The sequence below is a fragment of the Petaurus breviceps genome, unplaced genomic scaffold, assembly GCF_028583685.1.
Source record: "Petaurus breviceps papuanus isolate PSGF00001 unplaced genomic scaffold, PetGlider_PUasm1.0 90903, whole genome shotgun sequence".
In the NCBI taxonomy this organism is placed as follows: Eukaryota; Metazoa; Chordata; class Mammalia; order Diprotodontia; family Petauridae; genus Petaurus; species Petaurus breviceps.
Window position 1 is genome coordinate 18,119,206 of NW_027187376.1, and position 23,272 is coordinate 18,142,477.

A 23,272-nucleotide genomic window follows, 5' to 3' on the forward strand; every position below is an offset into this window, starting at 1 on the left:
TTCTCTATATCCATATGAATTTCAAAAGTAGTAAAGGTCCAGACCACCCAACACAAATGTATATTTTTAAGTTAAAGATTAATGAACTCTTACCTTAACACTTAAGCATTTAATCATTTGGGGGGAGTTTGTTTATTTTTAAAGGTAAAAATATAATCTTTAAAGTTTACATTTGGTTAAAAGAGGCCAGTTGTTCAATAGAAGACAAACTTAACAGCAATGATACCAGAATACACTGAAGTGTCTCCAACTCTGAAGCAGTTGAGGAATATTTGATAATCAGCAGTTTTTGCTGAATGGTTCTTAGGTAAATGGAACCATTTCATTTAATCATCAGAAATTGAATTTTTTTTCAAGAAAAATCTTACTCATTTCAACTACTCCCCCAAAGATGATGATGATGATGATGATGATGATGACGACAATAAGTAGCATTTATATAGTGCCTACTATGTCAAGTACTGTGCTAAGATCTGTACAAATAATTCATTTAATCCAAACAACTCCGGGAGGTAGGTGATACTACCAACCCCATTTTACAGTTGAATGAAATAAGGCAAACAGAGGTTAAGTGACTTGCCCAGAGTCATACAACCCAAATTAAATACTAAAATTAAATGAAAATAAATAAGCATAAAACTGCTGCTCTAAAAGAAGAAAGTGATTTCTAAAATAACTATGTCTAACTGGGCTATGTAAAATCTAGAAGGGACAAGTATTACATATGGATTGAACCTCTCAGTAAATTGTCTATGGACAGTTTCTGGAAATGTAAATCCTCAGAAAATAATTTCTACCTGATCTAACTTATTCATAACATTATAGACAGTAGATAAAGATGGAAAAGATATATGGTTACACTAATTTAAAACTGTAACATTCATGATACTAGATCACAGATATTCTTCAGTCCAATATAAACGATCAAGTAGCCATCAGTTCATGTTACTATTTGAACCATATTCAAACGTACTTCTTTTAAGATTTATCATCTTATAAAATTAGAAGAATCATTTTATTCGACCTACAAAAATTTTATAAATGAAAAAAGTACCATTAAAATCTTACTGGTTACAATAAAAGTGTAAGGTCATACAAACATAACAGGAAACTGGACCCTAAAATAGTAGCCCATTACAAATAATAAATTTTTGTAACACTTTGAATAAAAAGATTAAAATATTTTAGCCTTTAAGATTGTAAAATAGAGACGGGCAAAAGTTTTTAAATTGAGATACTGTAATTTACCTCAGAACAAGTGCACCCTTTTAAGTTGCTTATCTCGTAGAACAAAAAAAAATGTTCATTTAAAACAGCTGAAAATTATAACTTTTCACATAATTTTTAGTAATTTATAATCCTGTTTTTTTGTTTGTTTTTATTTTTAACAAACACTTCTGAGTAAAATTATGCACTTCCAGATTTTCAAGAGGATTAAGCATATTAAAAATGCAATTTATTTGACCATAAGTGAAGAAAATTAGTGAATAACATTTGTTTTAAAGAAAGGTTATCAGATTATAACTAGTTGTCAATTTCAGAGCTATATATAAGCACACCTACTTTGCAACTTCATAATACGCTGATTTTATTACACCAATAACATAAGGCTCTTGTATTACATTAAAGTGCTAAGTTTAAAGTTAAAAATTGACCTGCAAGATTTTAAATCCCTAAAAACTATAACTACAAATTTATCCTTAATCCCTAAAATCAGTCACTTATTCAAAATAAACTCTGCTTCATGTTTACGTCTAATCTACAGATTAGCACACACCTGTGGCAAGTAAAAAATATGGGTGGCCAGCAAGCAAAACTGAGCTAGTGCATTACTCCACTGCTACCATTGCCCTCTAATGGTCTTTCAACATCCCACTAACCAGAAAAGCAAGGCCAAGACCCTGCTGCAAATGGGATGATTTCCCATAACCTACTATTTACTGGCCATCCCATCCTTCTAACTGCTGCTGCAAAGCCACTCCGCATGCTGCAGGCCCCCCCTCACTCCCAGATTCTCCAACCACACAGTCCCAGTTCCAGGACCCTTCTGGCCAAAGTGGAATGATCATATTCTCACCCAGCTCCCATGCCAGCCTGAGGCTCCACCCCCACCCCAAATACATTTCTCCCCAAAAGACCCAAGCACATGCTCAGGCCACAGCAGATGGTAGGAAGGGAGGCTGAAACTATAGTTTTAGGATTATCCATGCAATTGTTGGCTCTCATTACCATAGATAATCGAGAGTTGATTGTACTGGATATCACTACCTCAGATAGCTGCCCATCAGTGTGGGAAAAAATCTGCAATCAAACAGGTAGAGTGGATTAACTTGACTAGGTTTTGGTTGGTTTTTGTTTGTTTTTCTAATCTTTATGTCTCAATTTTAGACCAGTAATTTAATTTTAGTGTCTAGTGAATATTTAAATTACAAAAGTACTATAAATTATAGACTGTTCATCAAGTAAATCAAAATTATTAATAATATGAATATGAAATTGGCTGATTATTCATTTTTGCAAACTTAAAGACATAAATGAAATTAATTAGGGACTCTACTTTACATGAATAACAATGTTTATGAAAACTATTCTTTAAAAATTTTGCCACTTTTGCCACCTAGATAAATGTGATCTTTTATAAAAGTTCACTAGAAGAAGGAACATGGGTGAGGAGATAAACTTGGCTTTAGAGTCAATAAGACCTAGGTTGAAGTCCAACCTCTGACACATGTCATCAAACTTATTTCTCCCCAAGAAAGTTGCAGTACAGTTGAAGAGCTCTCTACCTCAAAGAAATGAAAGAGAGAGAAATAGAGAGGGGGAAGGAAAGGGAGAGACGAGAAGTAGGGATGGGGAGAGAGAGCAAGAAGGAGGATCAGGGAGAGAGAGCGAGAAGGATGACAGGGGGAGGGAGAAAAAAAAAGAGAGACTGAGGAAAAAAAGAGGAAAAGATAGAAAGAAGGAAGGAAGAAAGGGAAGGAGGGAGGGAGGGAGGGAGGGAGGGAGGGAGGAAGGAAGGAAGGAAGGAAGGAAGGAAGGAAGGAAGGAAGGAAGGAAGGAAGGAAGGAAGGAAGGAAGGAAGGAAGGAAGGAAGGAAGGAAACAGACTAGGAAAAAAACTAGCTGTCTCAGCTCTCACATTAAATAGTTATGTAACTTCAGATTTCAATTCTCTCATCTTTCATAATACAGAGAAATAATGCTGGGATTAGAAATAATCTAGTTCAAAACTTTATGGTTTCTATACAGGTCCTCAAGAAATACCAACTGCCCCTCCTAAAATTTATCAACCTTTTAATTCCCCCTCTGTTATCTGTTAGCTGTTGCAGCATGAGCTTGATCAATAAGTACTATGGGACTAAAATTAAACCAGATGTTAAGATAAATGAACCTTCTTACTTCTCTTGCTCTTTACCATTGCCTAAAAAATCATGCTTAGTACTGTTACTGTTTCCAAACTACCTTGAGATAAATGTACCTGACCAATGATTTTAAGTTCAGACAAGCTAGGAAGCAAGATACCTAGATTGGCTTTACTTGTAGTAATCAAACAGTTTTCAAAACCTGTGTCCATATTCAGAATACATTTAAAGTTTGTCACAATTTTGGTTTAAATCATATCATAAATTGAACGGCCTTTATTTACTTAATGGGAATAGAAATAAAATCTTCAGATAAGTGAAGATTCAACACTAAATACATATATTCTTTTTCATGAGCATTTGCAATTCAAGAGAGCAATGACATTTCACAAAAGGCCGTTCACCTTGGTTGAGCATTTTGCCACCAGTCTCATCAATGCTCATGTCTTACCAAAGTCCACTCTGGATTCCTGTCGCCATGTGCCTCCTCTACTCCTACTCACCTGCTGCTGATCAGCACCAAAGAAAGTTTTCAACCTTCTGTCAAGTGTTCTACAAATTTATATTCTCTCATCTCAACAAGGTCCTAACAAAGCAAGGCATCTTTTACTCCTCCTTGATACTATTGTTGTAGTGAAAACATGTTGGAAAATATGGTTTAGGATTAAGAAATGAAAATGAACAAAAGAGTTCAGATCATCCTTCTAGACATCCAGGTTCACAACCTCAGTGACATCCTCAACTTCTTACTCTCACTCACCCCACATAGCCAATCCAATTGCCAAATGTAGTTTTTTCCATCTCCACATTTCTTGTGTACCTTATCCCCAGTCACACAATTACCACATTGGTTGAGGTCGTCATCATCTATCTCCTGCACCCTTGCAATAGTCTCCTAATTAGTGTCTCTGACTCAAATCTCTCATCAACCCATCCTCCACTCACCCACCAAAGTACTTTTTGGAAAGCAGAGGTGTAGCTATTTCACCATCTCCCAACCTCAATAAACTCTAATGGTTTTCAATTACCTAGGGCAGGGGTGGTGAACCTGAGGCCTTGAGGTCAATGCATTCTGGGAAGTTTGGATTCAGTCAAAGGAACACACTTGAGGACCTAGAGGGCCACATGTGGTCTCTAGAATGCATTCTGTGAAATTTGGGTTCAGTCAAAGCACTGCACTTGAGGATCTAGAGAGCCATATGTGGCCTCAAGGCCGCAGGTTCCCTACTTCTGACCTAGGGGTTCAAATATGAACTCCTCAGTTTGGCATTTAAAGCTCTCCTCAACCTGATCCCCACAATACCATTCCAACATTACTACATTTTAATCAATGCCACACATGCTCTAGTCCAGGTAACCTTCCTACTGCTCCTCACACATGACACTCCACTGCCCATCTCTGTGCCTTTGCATTGCCTGTCCTCCAAACTTAGAAAGCATTTCAATCTATTCTCTGCCTCTTATAATATTTCTACTAGTAATAATGGTGCTTATCATGATCCCCCTGGATGCCAGTGCCACACCTCCCAAGGTTAGGGTACTCTATATTTGTTTTATATGTGCACCTATACATGTTGCCTCTCCTGTTGAAATGCAAGCTCTTTGACAGGAAAGAACATTTCATTGTGCTCTAGTCCAGTGCCTGGAATATAACAGGTACTTGATAAATGCTTATTGATTGATTATATGAATTATTTTTAATATTAATATCAACCTATATATCCACAGGTATGTTTTTTTTTTCTTTTTGGAGGAGGGAAGGCAGGGCAATTGGGGTTAAGTGACTTAAGGTCACATGGCTAGTAAGTGTTAAATGTCTGAGGCTGGATTTGAACTCAGGTCCTCCTGATTCCAGGGCCGGTGTTCTATACACTGCACCACCTAGTCACCCCAAGAGGTATGTTTCTAAAGTCTGTGCCAGTAAACCATTACCTTTGGTACAAGGGATCTACCAACAAAGAAAGGTTTCAAGTATGGGTCTAGCAATGGAGTGTTCCTCTGTCACCTGAGCTCCAGTCTAATTAATCTCAGAGAACATCATCACATTAGTCAGAATGATGGATTTTTTTGGCTATAGCAACCTATGAAGACTATAGATATTGCATTCTATAGAGCACCCCATACAAACAAAAACAAATAGCTTTCAATATTATTAGGGCACACATTCATAAAATACTGCTTACAAATGATGGAGAAATTCCAGAAAAAAAAAGCAGAGGTACTATTCAATTTTAATGAACCCTATTAATGTGTCCAGTTTATTATGAGACATATACCAGGCCAAAAGCCTATACTAACAATGCTTTGCTCAAGTGACAACAGAAATTTTATTAAAATTTTAAGTAATTTAAGATCTGCATTCACATGTTACAAACCACATAGTATTCAAACTAGTTCTTGTTCTTTCAAGACAATTACTATACAGTTATTCTATCCATAATTTTAAATTTGTTTTTCAACATGCGATGGTGTTTAAGGAATTAAGTATGTTTAACCGATAGGTACTTGATTTTTATTTTATTTCCACAGAGTGCTTCTTGTACAACTTTTAAGCAAAGAGGATGGTAGTATTAATAAAGTTTCCATTTTCACTCAATCTAAGAATGATTTTGATTCTTGTATCTGAGATGGATGCAGGGCTAAAGGAGATGGGTTGAGGTGATTAGAGAAGAAAGAAATGTGGAAAGTTAAAGATAGGTACTAGTTAACTCAGGAGTGAATTTTCAGCAAGAGACAGGAGGATCAGATACTTGAAACAAAAAGAAATAAAGGCAGGGTCCATACAAAGAAAGCAGAAAATGATAGGTGCCTGATCGTTGGACTAGGGAACAAAGAAACAAAGCTAAATGTATCATATACCTGATACTTCATAATCCTAGACCTCTCTCTATCCCTAACAAGTCTCTACTCAACCTTATGAATTCAAAGATCTCAGAATCAAGAGTACAGAAAAGCAAAGTATAGTGGATAGACTGCTAGACTTCAAGTCAGAAAGCTCTGAATTCAAATCCCACATCTTACTTTTAGTAGGTAAAAGTCACTCAACTTTTCTCAGTCTGCTACCTTATCTCTAAGATGGGGATGATTAATACCTGTAAGACTTCCCTCAAAGACTGTCAGAAGATTAAATGGGGATCATGTATGTAAAGTGCTTTGCCAGTTTTAAAGTACTGAAGAAATGATAGCTAAAACAACCTTCATCTTCACCTTATTCAATCCCTTCCTAAAGCCTGAATCCCTTTATCTGTAACAACCCCATATGTATATAGTCAACTTTTCGTTGAAGACTAAAAGTAATGGGGTCTTCTCTTCCTAAACCTACTCTGCCTATTCAATTCTTCCTCATCTTTTATATGCCATTCATTAAATAACTACCACTTATTTCAAGAAACCTTCCCTGATCTCCACAGCTGGCAATGACCTGTCTTCCCTTTGAATATCACACAACATTTTTGCACATTCCTCTTCTGCAGTCATGCACCATTCTGTATTTTTTGTTTGTGGAACTACAAGTTCCTAAACTTTAGAAATTCCCTAGTACTTATAATAGTCTGCACACAACTGAAACTGCTCTCAGCTGTTACCAGTGATCTCTGAATTTCCAAATCTAATGGTCTTTCCTCAATATTCCTCCTTTTTGACTTCTCTGAAACACTTGACATCACTGAATTCTTCCTGGATACTTTTATTGCTGCAGGTTTTCATGATCTTTGTCTTTTCTGGTTCTCCTCTGACCTATTCCACCATTCCTTTTCTCAGTCTCCTTTGCTGGTTCTTCAGTCACATCATGACCACTTTTTACGTTGTCTCCATTGGAATGCTGGTGAAGATTTAACAACTATCTCTCCAGGACATAGTTTAATTAACACTATTAACATTTCCTCACATCACTTTCTTAAGTCTAGACAATCAACAAAAGAATAAATTAATTCCTCATTAGTTGAATTTGCCAATTTCCAAGATGTAAATGCTCAGACTGAAAACTGAACAACAGTCTGACGAACTGGTGCCAGCACACCCCAGCTGTCCTTCAATGACTGTCTTGGAATCCTCTTCTTTTTGGCCTTGATGTCAATGGAAGGGACCTCGAGGATCTCCTAAAAGGATGTCAGGGACCCGCAAGATTCATTAGACCACACTTTGAGAAGCACTGGTATTCTCAAAAGAAATAGAAAAGTTTGGAGAAGGGGCAGGGGAATGATAGGACAGGGGAAAGATAGTGAGTTAATTCTGGCTACACTGAGTTTGAAAGCCTTACAAGTCATCCAGGAAATGATACCCAGCTGGCAGATGATAAAACTGGAATTCAGGACAGAGTTTAGGGCTAAGATTCCATTTTAGTGAGATTTTATTATAAGGCAATTCTGATATGCCATTAACATTGTTTAAAACTACATCATACCTACATTGGTAAAAACTTCAATATAAGGTTTTACCATTCTTCCTTGAGTTTGAATTTCCCTTCTTAGATCAGTTTCCTGCAAGACTACTTCTACTGATAAATCTACACCATCCCACCAACCCCATGATCAGTAACAGATTTTAACATTTACACAGTGTTTTACAGACATTATGTCCTTTGTGTTTCATAACAACCCCATGACCTAAGTACTACATCTATCATTATACTCATTTACAGATGACGAAACTGAGGGTCAAAGATGTTATTTTGTCCAAGTTCACACTGGTTGTATGTGTGTGTTTGTGTGTATGTGCGTGTGAATTTAAGATCAAGCTTTCCTGATTCCCTGTAACAACTGTATTTATATGTTGATAGTGCTTTAAACTTTGCAAGATGCTTTTTATATATTACTTCCCATGAGCCTCCCACCAATCCTGAGGCAGGTAGTATGGCTGTTACAAATGAGGAAACTAAGGCTCAGTTAGGTGACACTGTACACCCCACAGTAACTATTTCAAATCTCTTAAGCACACATGCCATGACTTTGTCCTGACTCTAAGCAGAGAACCTTACCTCATACTTCACTGAAAAATCTGGACCATCTGTAATAAGCTCCCTCTCCTCTTGAACTCCACACACTTCAATTCACCTCAGTGGCATCCCTCATTCTCTTTTGTGGCCTCAGTACTGGGTAATAATGTGACCCTTCTATTTGGCAATACTAACCCTTCTATTTGTGCCCTGGATTCCAGCACCTCTAATCAAGCTGACCTCATCAGTATTCCTTCACACTCTCCCTAATTTTCTATTTCTCCTTTATCCAGTGGATCCTTCCTTGCTATCTACATACTTAAATCTTGCCCATCCTTGCCCATCTAGGTGGGATAGAATACTGGGCCTGGAGGCAGGAAGAACTTATTTCAAATCTGAACTCAGATACCTACTAGCTGTGACCCTGAGCATGTCACTTAACCTCTGTTTGCCTCAATTCATCTGTAAAATGGGGATAATAAAAGCATCTACTTCACAAGGTTGTTGTGAAGACAAAATGAGATCATATTTACAAAGCATTCTGCAAACCCTAAAGTACCATATGTACAACTATCCTTTTAAAAAGTAACACTTTCATCAAACCCTATACCCTCAAGTCAGTATCTTTACTTCTCTCTTCCAAAAGCAAGTTCCTAGGAAAAGTTATTACCATCCATTCAATTATGAACCCCTTGCCATATGGCTTCTAACCTTCACTTAACCGAAACTCCTCTTTCCAAGGTCACAAACATTCTACTGCTAAATCCACTGGTATTTTATCAGTCCTCATTTACTGACCTCTCTATGGCACCTGACACTGCTGACCACTACTTCCTTCAGGATACTCTCTCCTCCCCGAATTTTCATCTTACTACTTAAGTCTTGAGTCTCTTCTCATCATTCTTGTAGCATCATTGTGTATATTCTATCCTCTATGAATGTATATATCCCAGGGCTCAAGCTTAGGCCTTCTCCTTTTCTCTCTCTACACGATCTTATCAGCTCCCATTGATATAGTTATCATCTCTGTGTAGATGATAATAAATCTACCGATCAGACCTTCATTTTTCCTCAGAACTCCAGTCCAGCATTTGTAATTGCCTCCTGGACATCTCCACTTGGACGGCCCATAATTATCTTAAACTCAATGTATATATAAGAGAATTTTATCTCCTCTGAAATAAGATTCACTCTCAATTCTCCACAGTCAGGCATGCCCCAAATCTAATTAAATGCCAAGTTTTGTCTATTCTCCCTCCTCAATGTCTCTCACACTGTCCTCTTTTCTCCACTGATACCAGATCAAATCAAATATTACAGATTTAGAACTAGAAGGGATCAAAGAGGTCATCAAGTAAAACCCCTTCATTTTATAGATAAGAAAACTGAACCAGGTTAACTGACTTACCCAGGGTTATACTACAACTAGTAAATGTATGAAGCAGGCAGTATTCAATACATCAGACCAGCTCTGATCCAAAACCATCCTATTCTAAGCCTTCATCATCTCTCCCCCACCTACTGTAACAACATCCTGTCAGTCAGTCAACAAGCATTTATTAGTTTTCCCTATATCTAATTTCTTTTCCAACCCAATCTCTATAACATTTCTAAATTGTTATGTCTACAGCACAGATATGATCATATCACTGCCCTGCTCAAGAAGCTTTACTAGCTCCCCACTGCCTCTAGGTTAAAATACAAACTCCTCTGTTCAACATTTAAAGATCAAGCAATCTGGATCCAGCCTATTGTTCTAGATTAATTACATATAATTTCCCCCTCAAATCCACAATCTAATCAAACTGGCTTGTTTTTCACCATTTAACAAAATACTATCTCCTGCCTCTCTGCCTTTGCACATACAGGCTGTCCATTGTGCCTAAAATGTCCTGAACATTTTTTTTTAGCAGGCAAAGTTCAATTTATTTGTTTATAAAAAAACATCTATGTGTTTGCCACAGCAGTTGCCCGAGTCCTCTGGACAGATACTCGAGTGTGAGTCTTCACAAGATGGTCGGTGAATTCCTTATAAGGAGACTGAGTGAACACAGCCTCCTTCCACAGCTCTGGGGTTAGATAGCTGTTATGTTTTGGAGGTGGCATCAAAGGTAGCTTTGGCGAAGCTGCCCAGAGTGGCAGTGAAGCCTCTTGCAGAAGTGTAGCAGTCATCAATTCCAGCCATTATCAGGAGCTTCTTAGGCACAGGAGCTGAGAAAATGCCAGTACCTCTAGGGGCGGGGATCAGGCGAACCAGAGCCGACCCACATCGCCCAGTGACCTTGCAGGGTACTGTGTGAGGCTTGCCAATCTTGTTCCCCCAGTAGCCACGTCTCACAGGAACGATGGACAGCTTGGCCAGAATGATAGCACCATGAATAGCTGTGGCCACTTCTTTGGAGCACTTGACACCCAGACCAACATGGCCATTGTAGTCACCAATGGCCACAAAAGTCTTGAACCTGGTACGCTGTCCAGCTCTAGTTTGTTTCTGAACAGGCGTGATCTTCAGAACCTCATCTTTCAATGAAGATCCCAGGAAGAAATCTATGATCTCAGACTCCTTGATAGGAAGGGAGAAAAGATGTATCTCTTCCAAAGACTTGATCTTCATGTCTCTGACTAGCCGGCCCAGCTTAGTGACAGGCTTTTCCTCCCCAGCCAAAGCCACTGCGGAAGCCTCCCTGGCCTCCCGCACCTCCTGCAGCACCAGCGTCATCCGCCATTTGGTGTTCACTAGAAGTAGAAGCTCCTGAACATTTTAATTCCTTTTGAGACTCAGAACAAGCGTCACTTCAATTCAAGAGGCCCTACTTCCCCCAGTTGCTAGTGCCCTCTTATATCCTCGCCTAGAAATTGTTTTACATGCATTTTGTATACATTTTTTATACATACTTATCTGTGGAAACATTGTTTCCCCCAATAGAATGTAAGCTCCCTCAGAACAGGTATTAGAACTCACTTTTTTATTTATATGTGCTGTGCTAGGCACATGGTAGGGATTTAATAAAATCTTTTTGAGTGATTTGGCATGTCCTTGTTCCTATAGCTAGTGCCAAAGATAAGATGTAAATCCAAAGAATCTTTCTATCTTTCTTTCCATTAGACCATGCTACCCTAATCAATTCACAGCTATGTAATTGAAAGAATCATTAACTGGAAGTCAAGGTAACTAGCTCTAGTCAGGTCTTCAATTAAATCATTTTGGGATCATGGTCCACTAATTTAACTCTTTTAATTGTCAATTCACTCACCTATAAAATAAAAGTCTACTTAAAATTTATCTAAATTTCTGTCTAAAGTTCTTAACCTGGGCTGGGTTTATGACTCCTAAGAAGTTGTGGAGAGATTTCAGGGGGTCTATGTGCATGGATGACAAAAAAAAAAAATTACATCTTTATTTTCTTTAACCTCTACCTGAAATTTAATATATCCCTCATTTACTAATGTAGACAACAAACTAGAGCAGGATTATGAGTACCTATGAATCCGTCACCAATAAAAACTATAAATATTTTCATAACACATTACAGTTGTTGCAGATATTTCAAAATACTGCTTATGCTCATCATTACTTACAAACTACTGCAGTGGGACAGCGTGGTGGTGCTACGGATAGAGCACTGGCCCTGGAGTCAGGCAGACCTCAGCTTAAATACGGCCTCAGACACTTACTAGCTGTATGACCCCGGACAAGTCATTTAACCCCAACTGCCACAAAAAATTACTGTTGTTACTGGCCCTACCACTAGTTCTTGTCTTCTTAGTCCAGTCAGCTCACTGTCTCTTTAGCCTTCTGTTTACAGGCAGTATGTATTTCAATGCAATTGGTTTCCTTTGTAATCTGATGTATTTTATTTTATGCATTTAAAAACATGATTGTTAGTTCATAGGCTTCACCAGACTGACAGCCAAGAAGTCCATGGCACTAAGAATATGAAGATCTCCTGGTCTTGATGATCTCTAGGGAATTTTCAAATTTTAAAAATCTAGGTTGGCAATGGGACATTCAACTGTCCCTAAAACTTATACCCACTTCTTCCCACATTTTGTCACAGAAGAGATATATAAACCCACCACTTCCACACAGCAATGATGTCACTTCACACCTTCCTTCAACAATAGAGTAAAGGAGCAGTTGCTTTCCCTGATCTCAAGAATCCCACTTGACTAAAAACACTACCTCAGAATTCTGGCTTGTCATCTTCCTATCTTCCCCACAATGCACAACAAAGTGTTTTATAAGGTGTTAAATAAACACTCTCAAATTGAGTTAAACAGTACCTCTATAGTTCATACTCCTCCTTATTTTAAATTCTCAATCTATTCTTCTGAGTCTTTCATTATACTATTCGAATAAGCATAAATCTCACAGATCTTTAAAGGCAAAGATCTTTGTATAAAATATGAGACCACTGACTTTGAGGAAAGAAGGCAAATTTCCAAAATATTAGGCCATTGGATGGGGTTCTAAGAGAACAGAATGGCTATACCTGATACAATTTCATTAGGGAACAAGGCTTGGGTAAAAGTCATTTAACACTGTTATCAAACTATTTCTTCCACTTCCCCTTCAATTTATCCTAATCAAACCACCATTATAATTACCATCATTATCATTTACCATTCTCTACAAAATAAACAGGCTCAAGATCCTCCTATTTTTTCAAGTCCATTCTTACCCAGTATAACTGGTAAGTATCACTACTTTACCTTCTCTATACTGGTCAGGATGCTCCCCAACAGTCTAAGTACAGAATTACCCCATTCTCTCAATTTTGAGGCTTGTTCTTTTGTGGGACTGCCTTTCTCTTCTTACAGCACTGCATGTACATGTTCATTCATTCTTTCTCTGTTTTCTCAATAAAGCACATCTCATTCACAGAAAAGCATTTCTGAGAAAAGTATAGCCTTCACTCTCATCATACCTCACTTATCAAATAAAAATCAATATAACAATAAAAAAATTATAAAACATATTGGCAGGAATGTAAAAGTCAGAAATGTCAAAGTCTATGAAATGGCTGATTTGACTACATTGGATTTAATAACATAGCAATCACTCTACACAGCACTGAGGAATTGTCAAATAATAAAAATAAAAGGTCTTCCAGTGCAACTATATGCACAGTGATTAATAATTTCTGGAAGATTTTCTGAAACTTCAGACCCTCAAAAAATGGCTGAATCAATTCAGTTCCAGAAGGGCAAAGAACTCAAAGGATCTATTTTAAAAAAGAAAACTAACCTGACTTTCAATTATAGAAGGGCATTTCTGATCTAAAAACAGGGTTGAAATTAACTATTGACAAGACTGCTGCAGCCATAAAGTTCCAAAGTCATCCTCAAAAGAAAACTGCAAGGCAGGTAAATAAAAATCAATGATTTATTAAAAAAAAAGTTATTGAAACATCTTTTGATAGCGTATACATTTAGAGACAGCTTAGAACTTTTGCTAGGCATTTATTCATTTTGTTCCAATTACAGAGACTACAACCCCAATAAACATAATAAAAAATTAAAATACAAGCTACAAATCTACCAAATTTAATACTCGCCAAATAAGGAGATAACCTTTTGGTAGAAACTAGAAAGAAAAAAAAAACTTCACTTCAAGGCTGATTTCTATTGTTTAATATCTCAATTTTGATAAATTCCAAAAAGCTTACATTACATAGAAGATAACTGAACCTATTTTAAAAAGGAAAAAGGAATCTAACATTTTGAGTTTGCTTTCCTATAAAGGTCTTATACTCCAATTCGTGCACCTAGATTAAAAGTTAATAAAATAAAAACATATTATCTGTTTCAGGTCTTTTAGTAATAATAGCTTATACTTGGAAAAAATAACATAAGTAAAAAGTTCGGTCTCACTTGGGAAATGTGGTTGATAGAAGATTCCATCCGACGTAGCTGGGATGCCTGGATATCCAACATCTGAAGGACATTATTGGCCAAAGTGTTTATCAGATAGGCTACACTTGCTAAGGACTGCGTTGTATAGGCTTTGGTTTCTTCTAGGGCTCGCTGTTTATCTGCTGACTAAAAGAGAGAAACACTGTTAAAAATAGCTAATAATGTGAATTTTCAATTGAAAAGCAATCATTAGTAATTGGAGTTCAGGTATAAAAAGATATTTTGTGGGATCAAATAATTTAAAACTGTGAGTACCCATCAACTGAAGGATGTTGTAGAATACTACCATGCCATCACAAATAATGATGGCAAAGAAATTTGGCAAGACTTAAATGAACTAAAGCAAAGCAAAATGAACAGCACCATGAGAATAATTTGCATGATGCCCACTATGATGTAGAGGAAAACATCTAAGGACCTCAAAACTCTGATAAACATAATTTCAGAAAATTTATGATGAAACATAGCTCCTTTCTTCAGTGAGGTGGTGGAATACAGGTGAAGAATAAGACTAATTTTTCCAAACATGGCCAATTTTTTCTACTTCACTGTATTTGTTACAAGGATGGGTAATAGTGGGAAGTGACAGTGATATTTTTTTAAAGCAGCAGTAAAATTTATTTATTATCTTTGGAAGGAAAAGATTATAAGAGAAAACCCCTCCTCTGCCTCTTAGTAGTCCACTAATTGTAGACATACAACCAAGGCTTCATCCTGAAATCTCTTCTTTTTTCCCTATACCCCTCTGTTTCTATGCTTCAATTATTATCTCATGTTGATTATTCCAAATCTAAACAGCCAGACTTTAGGCTCTCAAGTTCTAACCTCCATTACCAACTGCCCACTGGAAAGTTAAACTGGATGTACCATAAACATCTCAAACTCAACATCTCCAAACCAACTCATCTTTTACTAAAAACTCAGCCCCTCTTTAGAACTTTCCTATCATTATCAAAGACACCATTATTCTTCCAGTCACCCAGTTTTGCCACTGCAATGTCTTCCTCAACTCTTCTGTCTCATTCAATCAGTTGCCAAATCTTATCATTTTGGCACATTATATCTTCACCCGACATCTCATTCTTATCTTCTCTTCAGTCATTGTCACCTAAGTTCATTACCTCTCACCTCAACTACTGCAACAGCCTCCTAATCAATCTCCCCATTTCAAATTTCTCTTCACTCTAATCCATTCTCCATATAGCTGCCAAAGTGATTTTTCTTAAAAGCAAAGATCTATGTCATTAATCTATTTAAATTCTAGTGGTTCCTTATTATCTCTAATATCAAACATAAACTCAAACATTTAAAGTTTTTCATAACCTGGCCCTTCCTATCTTTCCAGTCTTCTTACAAGGGCCTTCCAGGTCACATGAGCAACAAGATGGCAGACTAGACATTTACTTTGACCCCCATGACCTCTAAAATCTCTCCAAGACAAAAATTCTGTGCCAAAGATGAAGCAACTTCTGCTATGTCTATGATCTAGAACACCCAGAATTCAAAAGAAGGAAAAAAATTCCCCAAAACCTAGGAACTGACACTCACTGACCCTGAGCTCATTCAGCAACCCTCCACCTACTTCCCATGCTATTGACAGAAAGGCTGCACCAATAGACCAAAGACATGACATAGGATTACATCAAAATCCATTCTTGTACCCCATTTCCCCCCTCCCTCTTTCCAGTTCCATAGAGATTGCAGTTCCATGCTATAGAAGTTTATTTGGACCTGAAAAACCAGTTTGGTCACAGCCATTCAGTAGCAAAAACTACAAGGGGAAATACCCACAAGCATCAGTACCAGAGAAAGCAGGCTCTTAACTGCCAATGCCAGGGCAGAGAACTGAGAAACAGAGATAGCAGGTAAAAGTCACCAGGACAGGGTACCATATGTATGGAGGGTTGCGCAACACTCCACCAAGTCTAAAGAAAAAACTATAGCATTCAGCTGGGGCCAATTCTGACCACCCAAAGTAACATGAGGCAGAGAACTGGGCTGATAAACCATGAAACACCCATCACAGAAGGAAGCTGAGATACCTTAAGATTCAGCCCTCAAAGAAATCACAGTCAGAGGGGAGGGAGTTGGGAAATGAATGATAAGAAAATTAAGGGGGGGGAAATGACTGAAAAACCAAAGATTTCAGGAAGAAAACTCACTAACCTTGAATATAAATATATAAAACAACAGGAAAAACAGTAACAACAGAAATAAATAAGCCCTTCAGATCTAGTAAATTAATTCAGGCATCTATGAGTAAATGTTGCAAAAAAAAAAAAAAAGGAAAATGATCCAATACACCCTGTAAAGTGGCAAAGATGACAAAAAACTACAAACTCAATGTTGAAGGGGTTGTAGAAGGACAGGCACACTAATACATTGTTGGGGGATATGTGAAATGGTACAACCATTTTGAAAAACAATTTGGAATTACTCAAATAAAGTGAATGAAATGTCCATACTCTTTGAAACAGAATCTCTAAAGGAATTAGAATAAGCAATGAAGAAACAAAGGTATCATTCTTTGCAGATGATATGATGATATACTTAGAGAATCCTAGAAAAGCAAGTAAAAAACTACCTGACATAATAAACAACTTTAGCAAAGTTGCAGAATATAAAATAAACTCACATAAATCATCAAAATTTTTATATATTACTAACAAAGCCCAACAGCAGGAGATAGAAAGAGAAATTCCATTTAAAACTACTGTAGACATTATGAAATATTTGGGAGTCTATCTGCCAAAACAAACTCAGGAACTATATGAACACAATTTCAAAATACTTTTCACACAAATAAAGGTAGATCTAAATAATTGGAAAAACATAAGTTGCTCATGAGTAGGCCGAGCTAATATAATAAAAATGATGATTCTACCTACATTCATTTACTTATTCAGTGCCATACCAAATCAAAAAATTATTTTATAGAGCTAGGAAAAAAATACAAAACTCATGTGGTTTACAAAAGGTCCAGAATATTGAGAAAATTAAAATAAAAAAGAAATAAAAATTAAAATAAAAAAATAAAAAAGAAATGCTGGGGAAGGTGACCTAGTCATACCAGATTTTAAACTGTATTATAAATACATTATAAAAGCAGTCATAAAAACTCCTTGGTATTTGGTTGAGGATTAAAGTGGTAGAACAGTAGAAAAGAATAGGTACTCAAGACACAGTAGTCAATTACTCTAATAATCTACTGTTTGATAAACCCAAAGATCCCAGCTTCTGGTATAAGAACTCACTATTGGACAAAAACTTCTGGGAAAACTGGAAAATAGTATTGCAGTAACTGGGAACAGACCAATATCTTACACCATAGACCAAAATATAAAGAGTCAAAATGGGTTATACAATTTAGATATAAAAACTAATACTATAAGCAAACTGGGAAACCAAGGAATAGATTATCTTCCAGATACACAGAGAAGGGAAGAATTTATGACCAAACAAGAGATAGAGAATATTATTAAATGCAAAATGGATAATTTTGATTATAATAAATTGAAAATGTTTACACAAAGTCAATGCAACTAAGATTAGGAGGGAAGCAGAAAACCTAGAAAGAATTTTTACAAACAATATCTCTGATAAAGGCCTCATTTCTAAAATATAGATAGAACTGAGTCAGATTTTTAAGAATTCAAGTCATTCCCCAATTGATAAACGGCCAAAAGATATGAACATGCAGTTTTCAGAGGAAGAAATTAAAGCTATCTAGAGTCATATGAAAAAATGTTCTAAACCACTATTGATTAGAGAAATGCAAATCAAACAACTCTTAGGTATCACATCACACTTATTAGACTGGCTAATATGACAAAACAGGAAAATTATAAATACTGGAGAAGATGTGGGAAAATTAGAATACTAATGCATTGTTGGTGGAGTTGTGAATTGATACAACCATTCTGGAGGATGTAGCAGCAAGCACCCCAAGCGTCCTCAGGGTTTGCTACCAATACAGGTTCTTGGATCTGCTTTGATAAAGGAAAGCAACTCAAAATGGGTTAACAAGCTCACTTTAATCAGTCAGACATATATCGTTTACCTTGTTCAGGGGAAAAGGTCAACACCCCGAACTCCAAAGTACACAGGCAGAATTATCAAGACAGAAACAGATCTAGTAGACAGATTTCAAACTGTCCAACCATTACATCCATACCAAATCAACATCTGGGTTTTTAAAAGCCGCGGGGGGGGCGGTGGGGGGGGGCGCACCCTGGACAACGGCTTCCCAGAATCTATATCAAATCACAGAACACTTCTCAAAGTGAGCCCCCAAAACAAAGCCTCACATCAGGGCTTATATAGCTTTCTCCTGGCTCAGAGAATGTAACAACCTTGTTGACTCACTGGCCAATCAAGAAGTATCTACTGAAAAACAAGCCTCCCACCCCAGGCTTCAGGTGCACTTTAGCCTAGGGGCAGGGAAGACCTTCCAAATCTGCATTCCCATTACAAAGGACAATTTGGAACTATATCCAAAGGGCTATAAAAATGTGCATAACTCTTGCACCAGCAATACCACTTCTAGGGCTATATCCAAAAGAGATCATAAAAATGGGAAAAGGACCTACATATACAAAAATATTTGTAACAGCTCTTTTTGTAGTGGTCAAGATTTGGAAATTGAGGGAATACACATCAATTGGAGAAATGGTTGAACAGGTTGTGGTATATGAATGTAATGGAATATTATTGTGCTATAAGAAATGATGAGTAGGTGACATCTAGGTGGCACAGTGAATAGAGCACCAGCACTGGAGTCGGGAGGACCTGAGTTCAAATTTGACCTCAGACACTTAACACAAAAACTAGCTGTGTGACCTTGGGAAAGTCACCTAACCCCAATTGCCCTGCCCCCCCCCCTCCAAAAAGCAGAAGGAAGGAAGGGAGGAAGGGAAGGAGGGAGAAAGAGAAATGATAAGCAGGCAGACTTCAGAAAAACCTGGAAAGACTTATATGACCTGATGCTGAGTGAGGAGAGAACCAGGAGAACACTGTACACAGTTACAGTCACACTGTGCAATTACTTTGTTAGACTTAGCTCTTCTCAGCAATGCAAGGTTCTAAGACAACTCCAAAAGGTTCTTAATGAAAAATGCTATCCACATCCAGTGAAAGAACTATGGAGTCTGACTGCAGATCAAAGTATACTATTTTCTCTCTCTCTTTTTGTTTTGTTTCTTCTTTCTCATGGTTCATTCCATTGATTCTAATTCTTTTTTACATGATTAATGTGAAAATGTGTTTAATATGAATGTATGTGTAGAGCCTATCAGATTATAGCTCTCTTGGGGAGGGGAAAGGGAAGGGAGGCAGAAAAAATTTCAAACTCAAAAGCTTATAAAACTGAATGTTGAAAAGCAAAAATAAATAAATAATTTTTAAAAAGAAAGAAAGAAACAGTCTCTATTATGGAGTTTATGCCCCAAGGAAGCCACTGATAAGAAAAACAAAAGTCCCTATATAGGGGGCGGCCAGGTAGCACAGTGGGTAAGAGCACCAGCCCCAGAGTCGGGATGACCTGGGATCGAATCCGGGTTCAGATACTTAGCACCACACCCAGAAAAAACTGTCCGTGTAACCTTGAGCAAGTTACTTAACCCCAACTGCTTTAAAAAAAAAAAGTCCCCATATAATCCAGTCTTCTTACATATGGCTTCCCTTCCATGAACTCTGTAATCACTACATCAATTCACCCCTGTGCAATCAAATCAGTAACTAAAACAAATTTCAAAATCAATACCAAAGAAAAGATAAAGATGTGAAGATACTGAATGTAACTTCAACAACTTCAACCTGATCTGTTTAAACAAAATGTCAAGGCAAAAATGAGAAATCGGTAAAAGGGAAATGTAATCATACACAGCATTTACAAAAATAGGGAGGCAAAAGGACTTCAAAAATCCATTTAGCCAGGAAAGACTTGATCTCTTTTCCAAGTAGAAGAACAAAGCCCAGTTCAATACTAGTTTAGACTACAAGCTCATTTAAAAACATTATAGAGGAAAAGACATCCCTTCTAAAAACAAGGAGAAAAAAAGCCTATATAGAAAATTTGGTGAGAGATTCAGATAAGCTGAGAACAAGAACATTATGAAACTTGGAGGGTAATAAATATAGTGACCTATTTTCAACAGCAATGATAATGGATCTATACATTTGGATACTAGCACCTTAATATCCAATGAACTACTATATTTAAGTGGCAAAAGCATTTAGAGCAGGAAGAGTGATGGTTGAAACAGAACAAAAAACATTAACAAAAATTCCTTAATGTAGGAGACGTATTATTAAAAGCACTTGCCATTAAATTATCAAAACATCTCAAAGAAAAAGAGGAATTTCCTTTTGGAATTCGATTCCAAAAGAATAAGAAAAATTTTAATGGTGTTAAATAAACAGATATAGATACAGAAATAGACATAAAGATATACAATCTTATCACTAAAAAATATTTATGAAAATGGTCTACACACACACACAAGAAGAAAAGAGGCTTATTTTCCCACTTGACCAAAAAAACCAAACAAACCAATTATACAGGTGATATACTCAGCAACAAAGAAAACAATCAGTTCAGAATATCAAACATGTCTGTGGCATATGCTGTTGTTGCTGTCGAGTAGTTCAGTTGTATCTGATTCTTCATTACCCCATGGTCAATGAGTTTTTCTTGATAAAGGTACTGAAGTGGTTTGTCATTTCCTTCACCAGTGGATCAAGGCAAATAGAGGTTAAGTGACTTGCCCAGGATCACAAGCCAGATTTTAACTCAGATTTTCCTGACTCCATCTAGCCTCCCCATGTCATATAAATAAGTGAACTGATTTCAGGCAGGGAAACCTTATATTAAAAGATGAAATGCCCTCTGTCATGAAAAATTCAGTGGCAAATATTCTATATCAGCTGGTAGAGTCCTAGATAGAATGACATCTCAAAAGGACTTAGCCCAGTGGTAACCAGGAATCTAGCATTCCTTAACTACACTCCAGTAACCTCAAAGATCAGCACAGTCAGGTTATTTAGATCTTTGCCTCATCTTTAACCTCTTATACTTCAGCCCCTGCACTAACCTCTTCTTCCATTTGATTTCCATTCCAACAAAGAACCAACAAGATGGTACAAAGTCTGAAAAGGAAGACTTTCAAAGACAATTTTCTACATGAGAAAAACCACACCTTTACAATCCTATATACAGATTAAATACTGAGATCTACTCAGAGATAACCCAAAAATGTTCTATCATAATAAAAAAAACTGTGGTGATAGGATAACATGTGTGAAGTTAAAGAGAAAAGGCTGTGAATCCCAAGAGTAAGGTTTTTAGAGAAACAATTCCCCTGTTCATAAGGGGTAGTGGAAACAGAACCTTTACCTAAAAAAAAGCAACAGAAGTAAAAAAAAAAATTAGTTTAAGTGTTTCCTTGGAGATATGTTTAATCCCAAATTATATTTTATTAATAAAGAATGGTCTCATTTTGCAATGGCAACTGACAACCTAAGAATTGGTACACTTTCATTACCTTTTGGGGATTCAAATCTTTAGGTTTAGATCTTCCCATTGCTTTTCTTGTTCTACTCACTATCAAAGAAAAGTACAAAATGTCCAAGCCAAATGGCAGGTATTAATTGCAACTATAAAGTTTTTCTGTAAACCTTTCCATTTTTCTCATTTCCCAAGTCTCTGATACACCATTCTCTGCACTTTCTCCATTTCCTTTTAGCTCAATATCACTACAGCTAATTTTCTAATACATACCATGACATTAATGATGTCAAGCATCATTTATAGGCTTCTGGATTAATTAAAACAATATAAAGCCCTCCTAAAATACACAGCATTTCATAAATATGCTCTATTTAAATTTTAATCATAATCTTCTGAAGGTAAAGAAATAAATTCCATTATCTGTTCTGGATGATACCAAGTAAGTAGGTCATTGGTTGTTTCTTTCCTTGACCTCTTTATATTGTTACTGACAAGCAGGTTCTTTGCAGATCTTTTAAGAGTTATATATTATGCATACAAACACGTCTCCCACATTAAAAATAAAATGAGAAAAAATGCAAATATACATTAGTAATATTTTGAAATATACTCATTTACATTTAATTCATATAATTCAGTATATTTTATTCATATTATCACTTTAACCTTTGCAATATAATATAACTATTCCCTAACTTTATATATAATTACTACAGCATATAATGTACTTGACAATCTCTGTCCCCCATCCAAGAAGCTCAAGATCTAATCCCATGATGAGGGGCCTCTTACTATAAATAACTATGAAAATACTAACAGGGGGCGGAGTCAAGATGGAGGAGTAGAAGCACAACCTCCCAGCGACTCCAGGTTCCACCTTCCCTAATCAATGTAAAAAGGCAACTCTGAACAAACTTTGGAGCTGCAGAACCCACAAAACGACACAGAGAAGCTAACCTCCAGAGGACAGCCTGGAAGGCCAGCAGGAATTGGCCAGCGCAGCGCGCTGGGAGCCAAGCCCAGGCCCATGTGAGCCGAGGTTTTAGCCCCAGGGAGGGCCTGCCAAAAGGGACTCCAGATCAGCAGCAGCTGTGGCCGTTTCCAGAATTATCAACACATAGATGCGAAGGACAAAGTGAGAGGTCAGTGCAGTCTGGACTTTGGGACCCAATAAGTGGGAGTGCAGTGGCTTTTGCCCCCAGGGCGAGAAGCCACTGAGATGCTGGCACAGCCAGCCAGTGCCACGTGGCAGCTTCACCTCTGGGCCTGCAGAGTGTAGGAGGACCAAGTGACCAGTCTGAGGGGTAATCGCTCTTGCTTTAACCTACTTGGATCTGGATTGCAGTCTAGGGTGGAGGTCCTGGGGTGTGTCCAGCTTGCCAGAGCGTGTGGAGACCTCAGAGAGGGCACCCATCTAATACCTCCAGCAGCTGAGAAAACCCCAACTTTTGGGACGAAAGCTCCCGTCTGGTGGCAGAGTCCTACTGTGGCAAAAAGCCCAGGGGTCAAGTGACTGAGGGGCAACCAGGCAAAGGAAACAAAGCAGACAGAAGTT

The 23,272-nt window shown here is 37.3% G+C and overlaps 1 protein-coding gene across 12 annotated transcripts in view; it reads right to left on the reverse strand.

Annotated features, from left to right (window-relative positions):
* Positions 1-23,272, reverse strand: part of ABI2 (abl interactor 2) — a 144,740-nt gene that overhangs the window by 94,272 nt on the left and 27,196 nt on the right. For all 12 annotated transcript variants that reach the window (XM_069075317.1, XM_069075314.1, XM_069075313.1 and 9 more), the window contains exon 2: positions 14,169-14,336. In XM_069075317.1, coding sequence (XP_068931418.1) covers positions 14,169-14,336 — 168 coding nt within the window. The remainder of the gene's footprint in view (positions 1-14,168; positions 14,337-23,272) is intronic.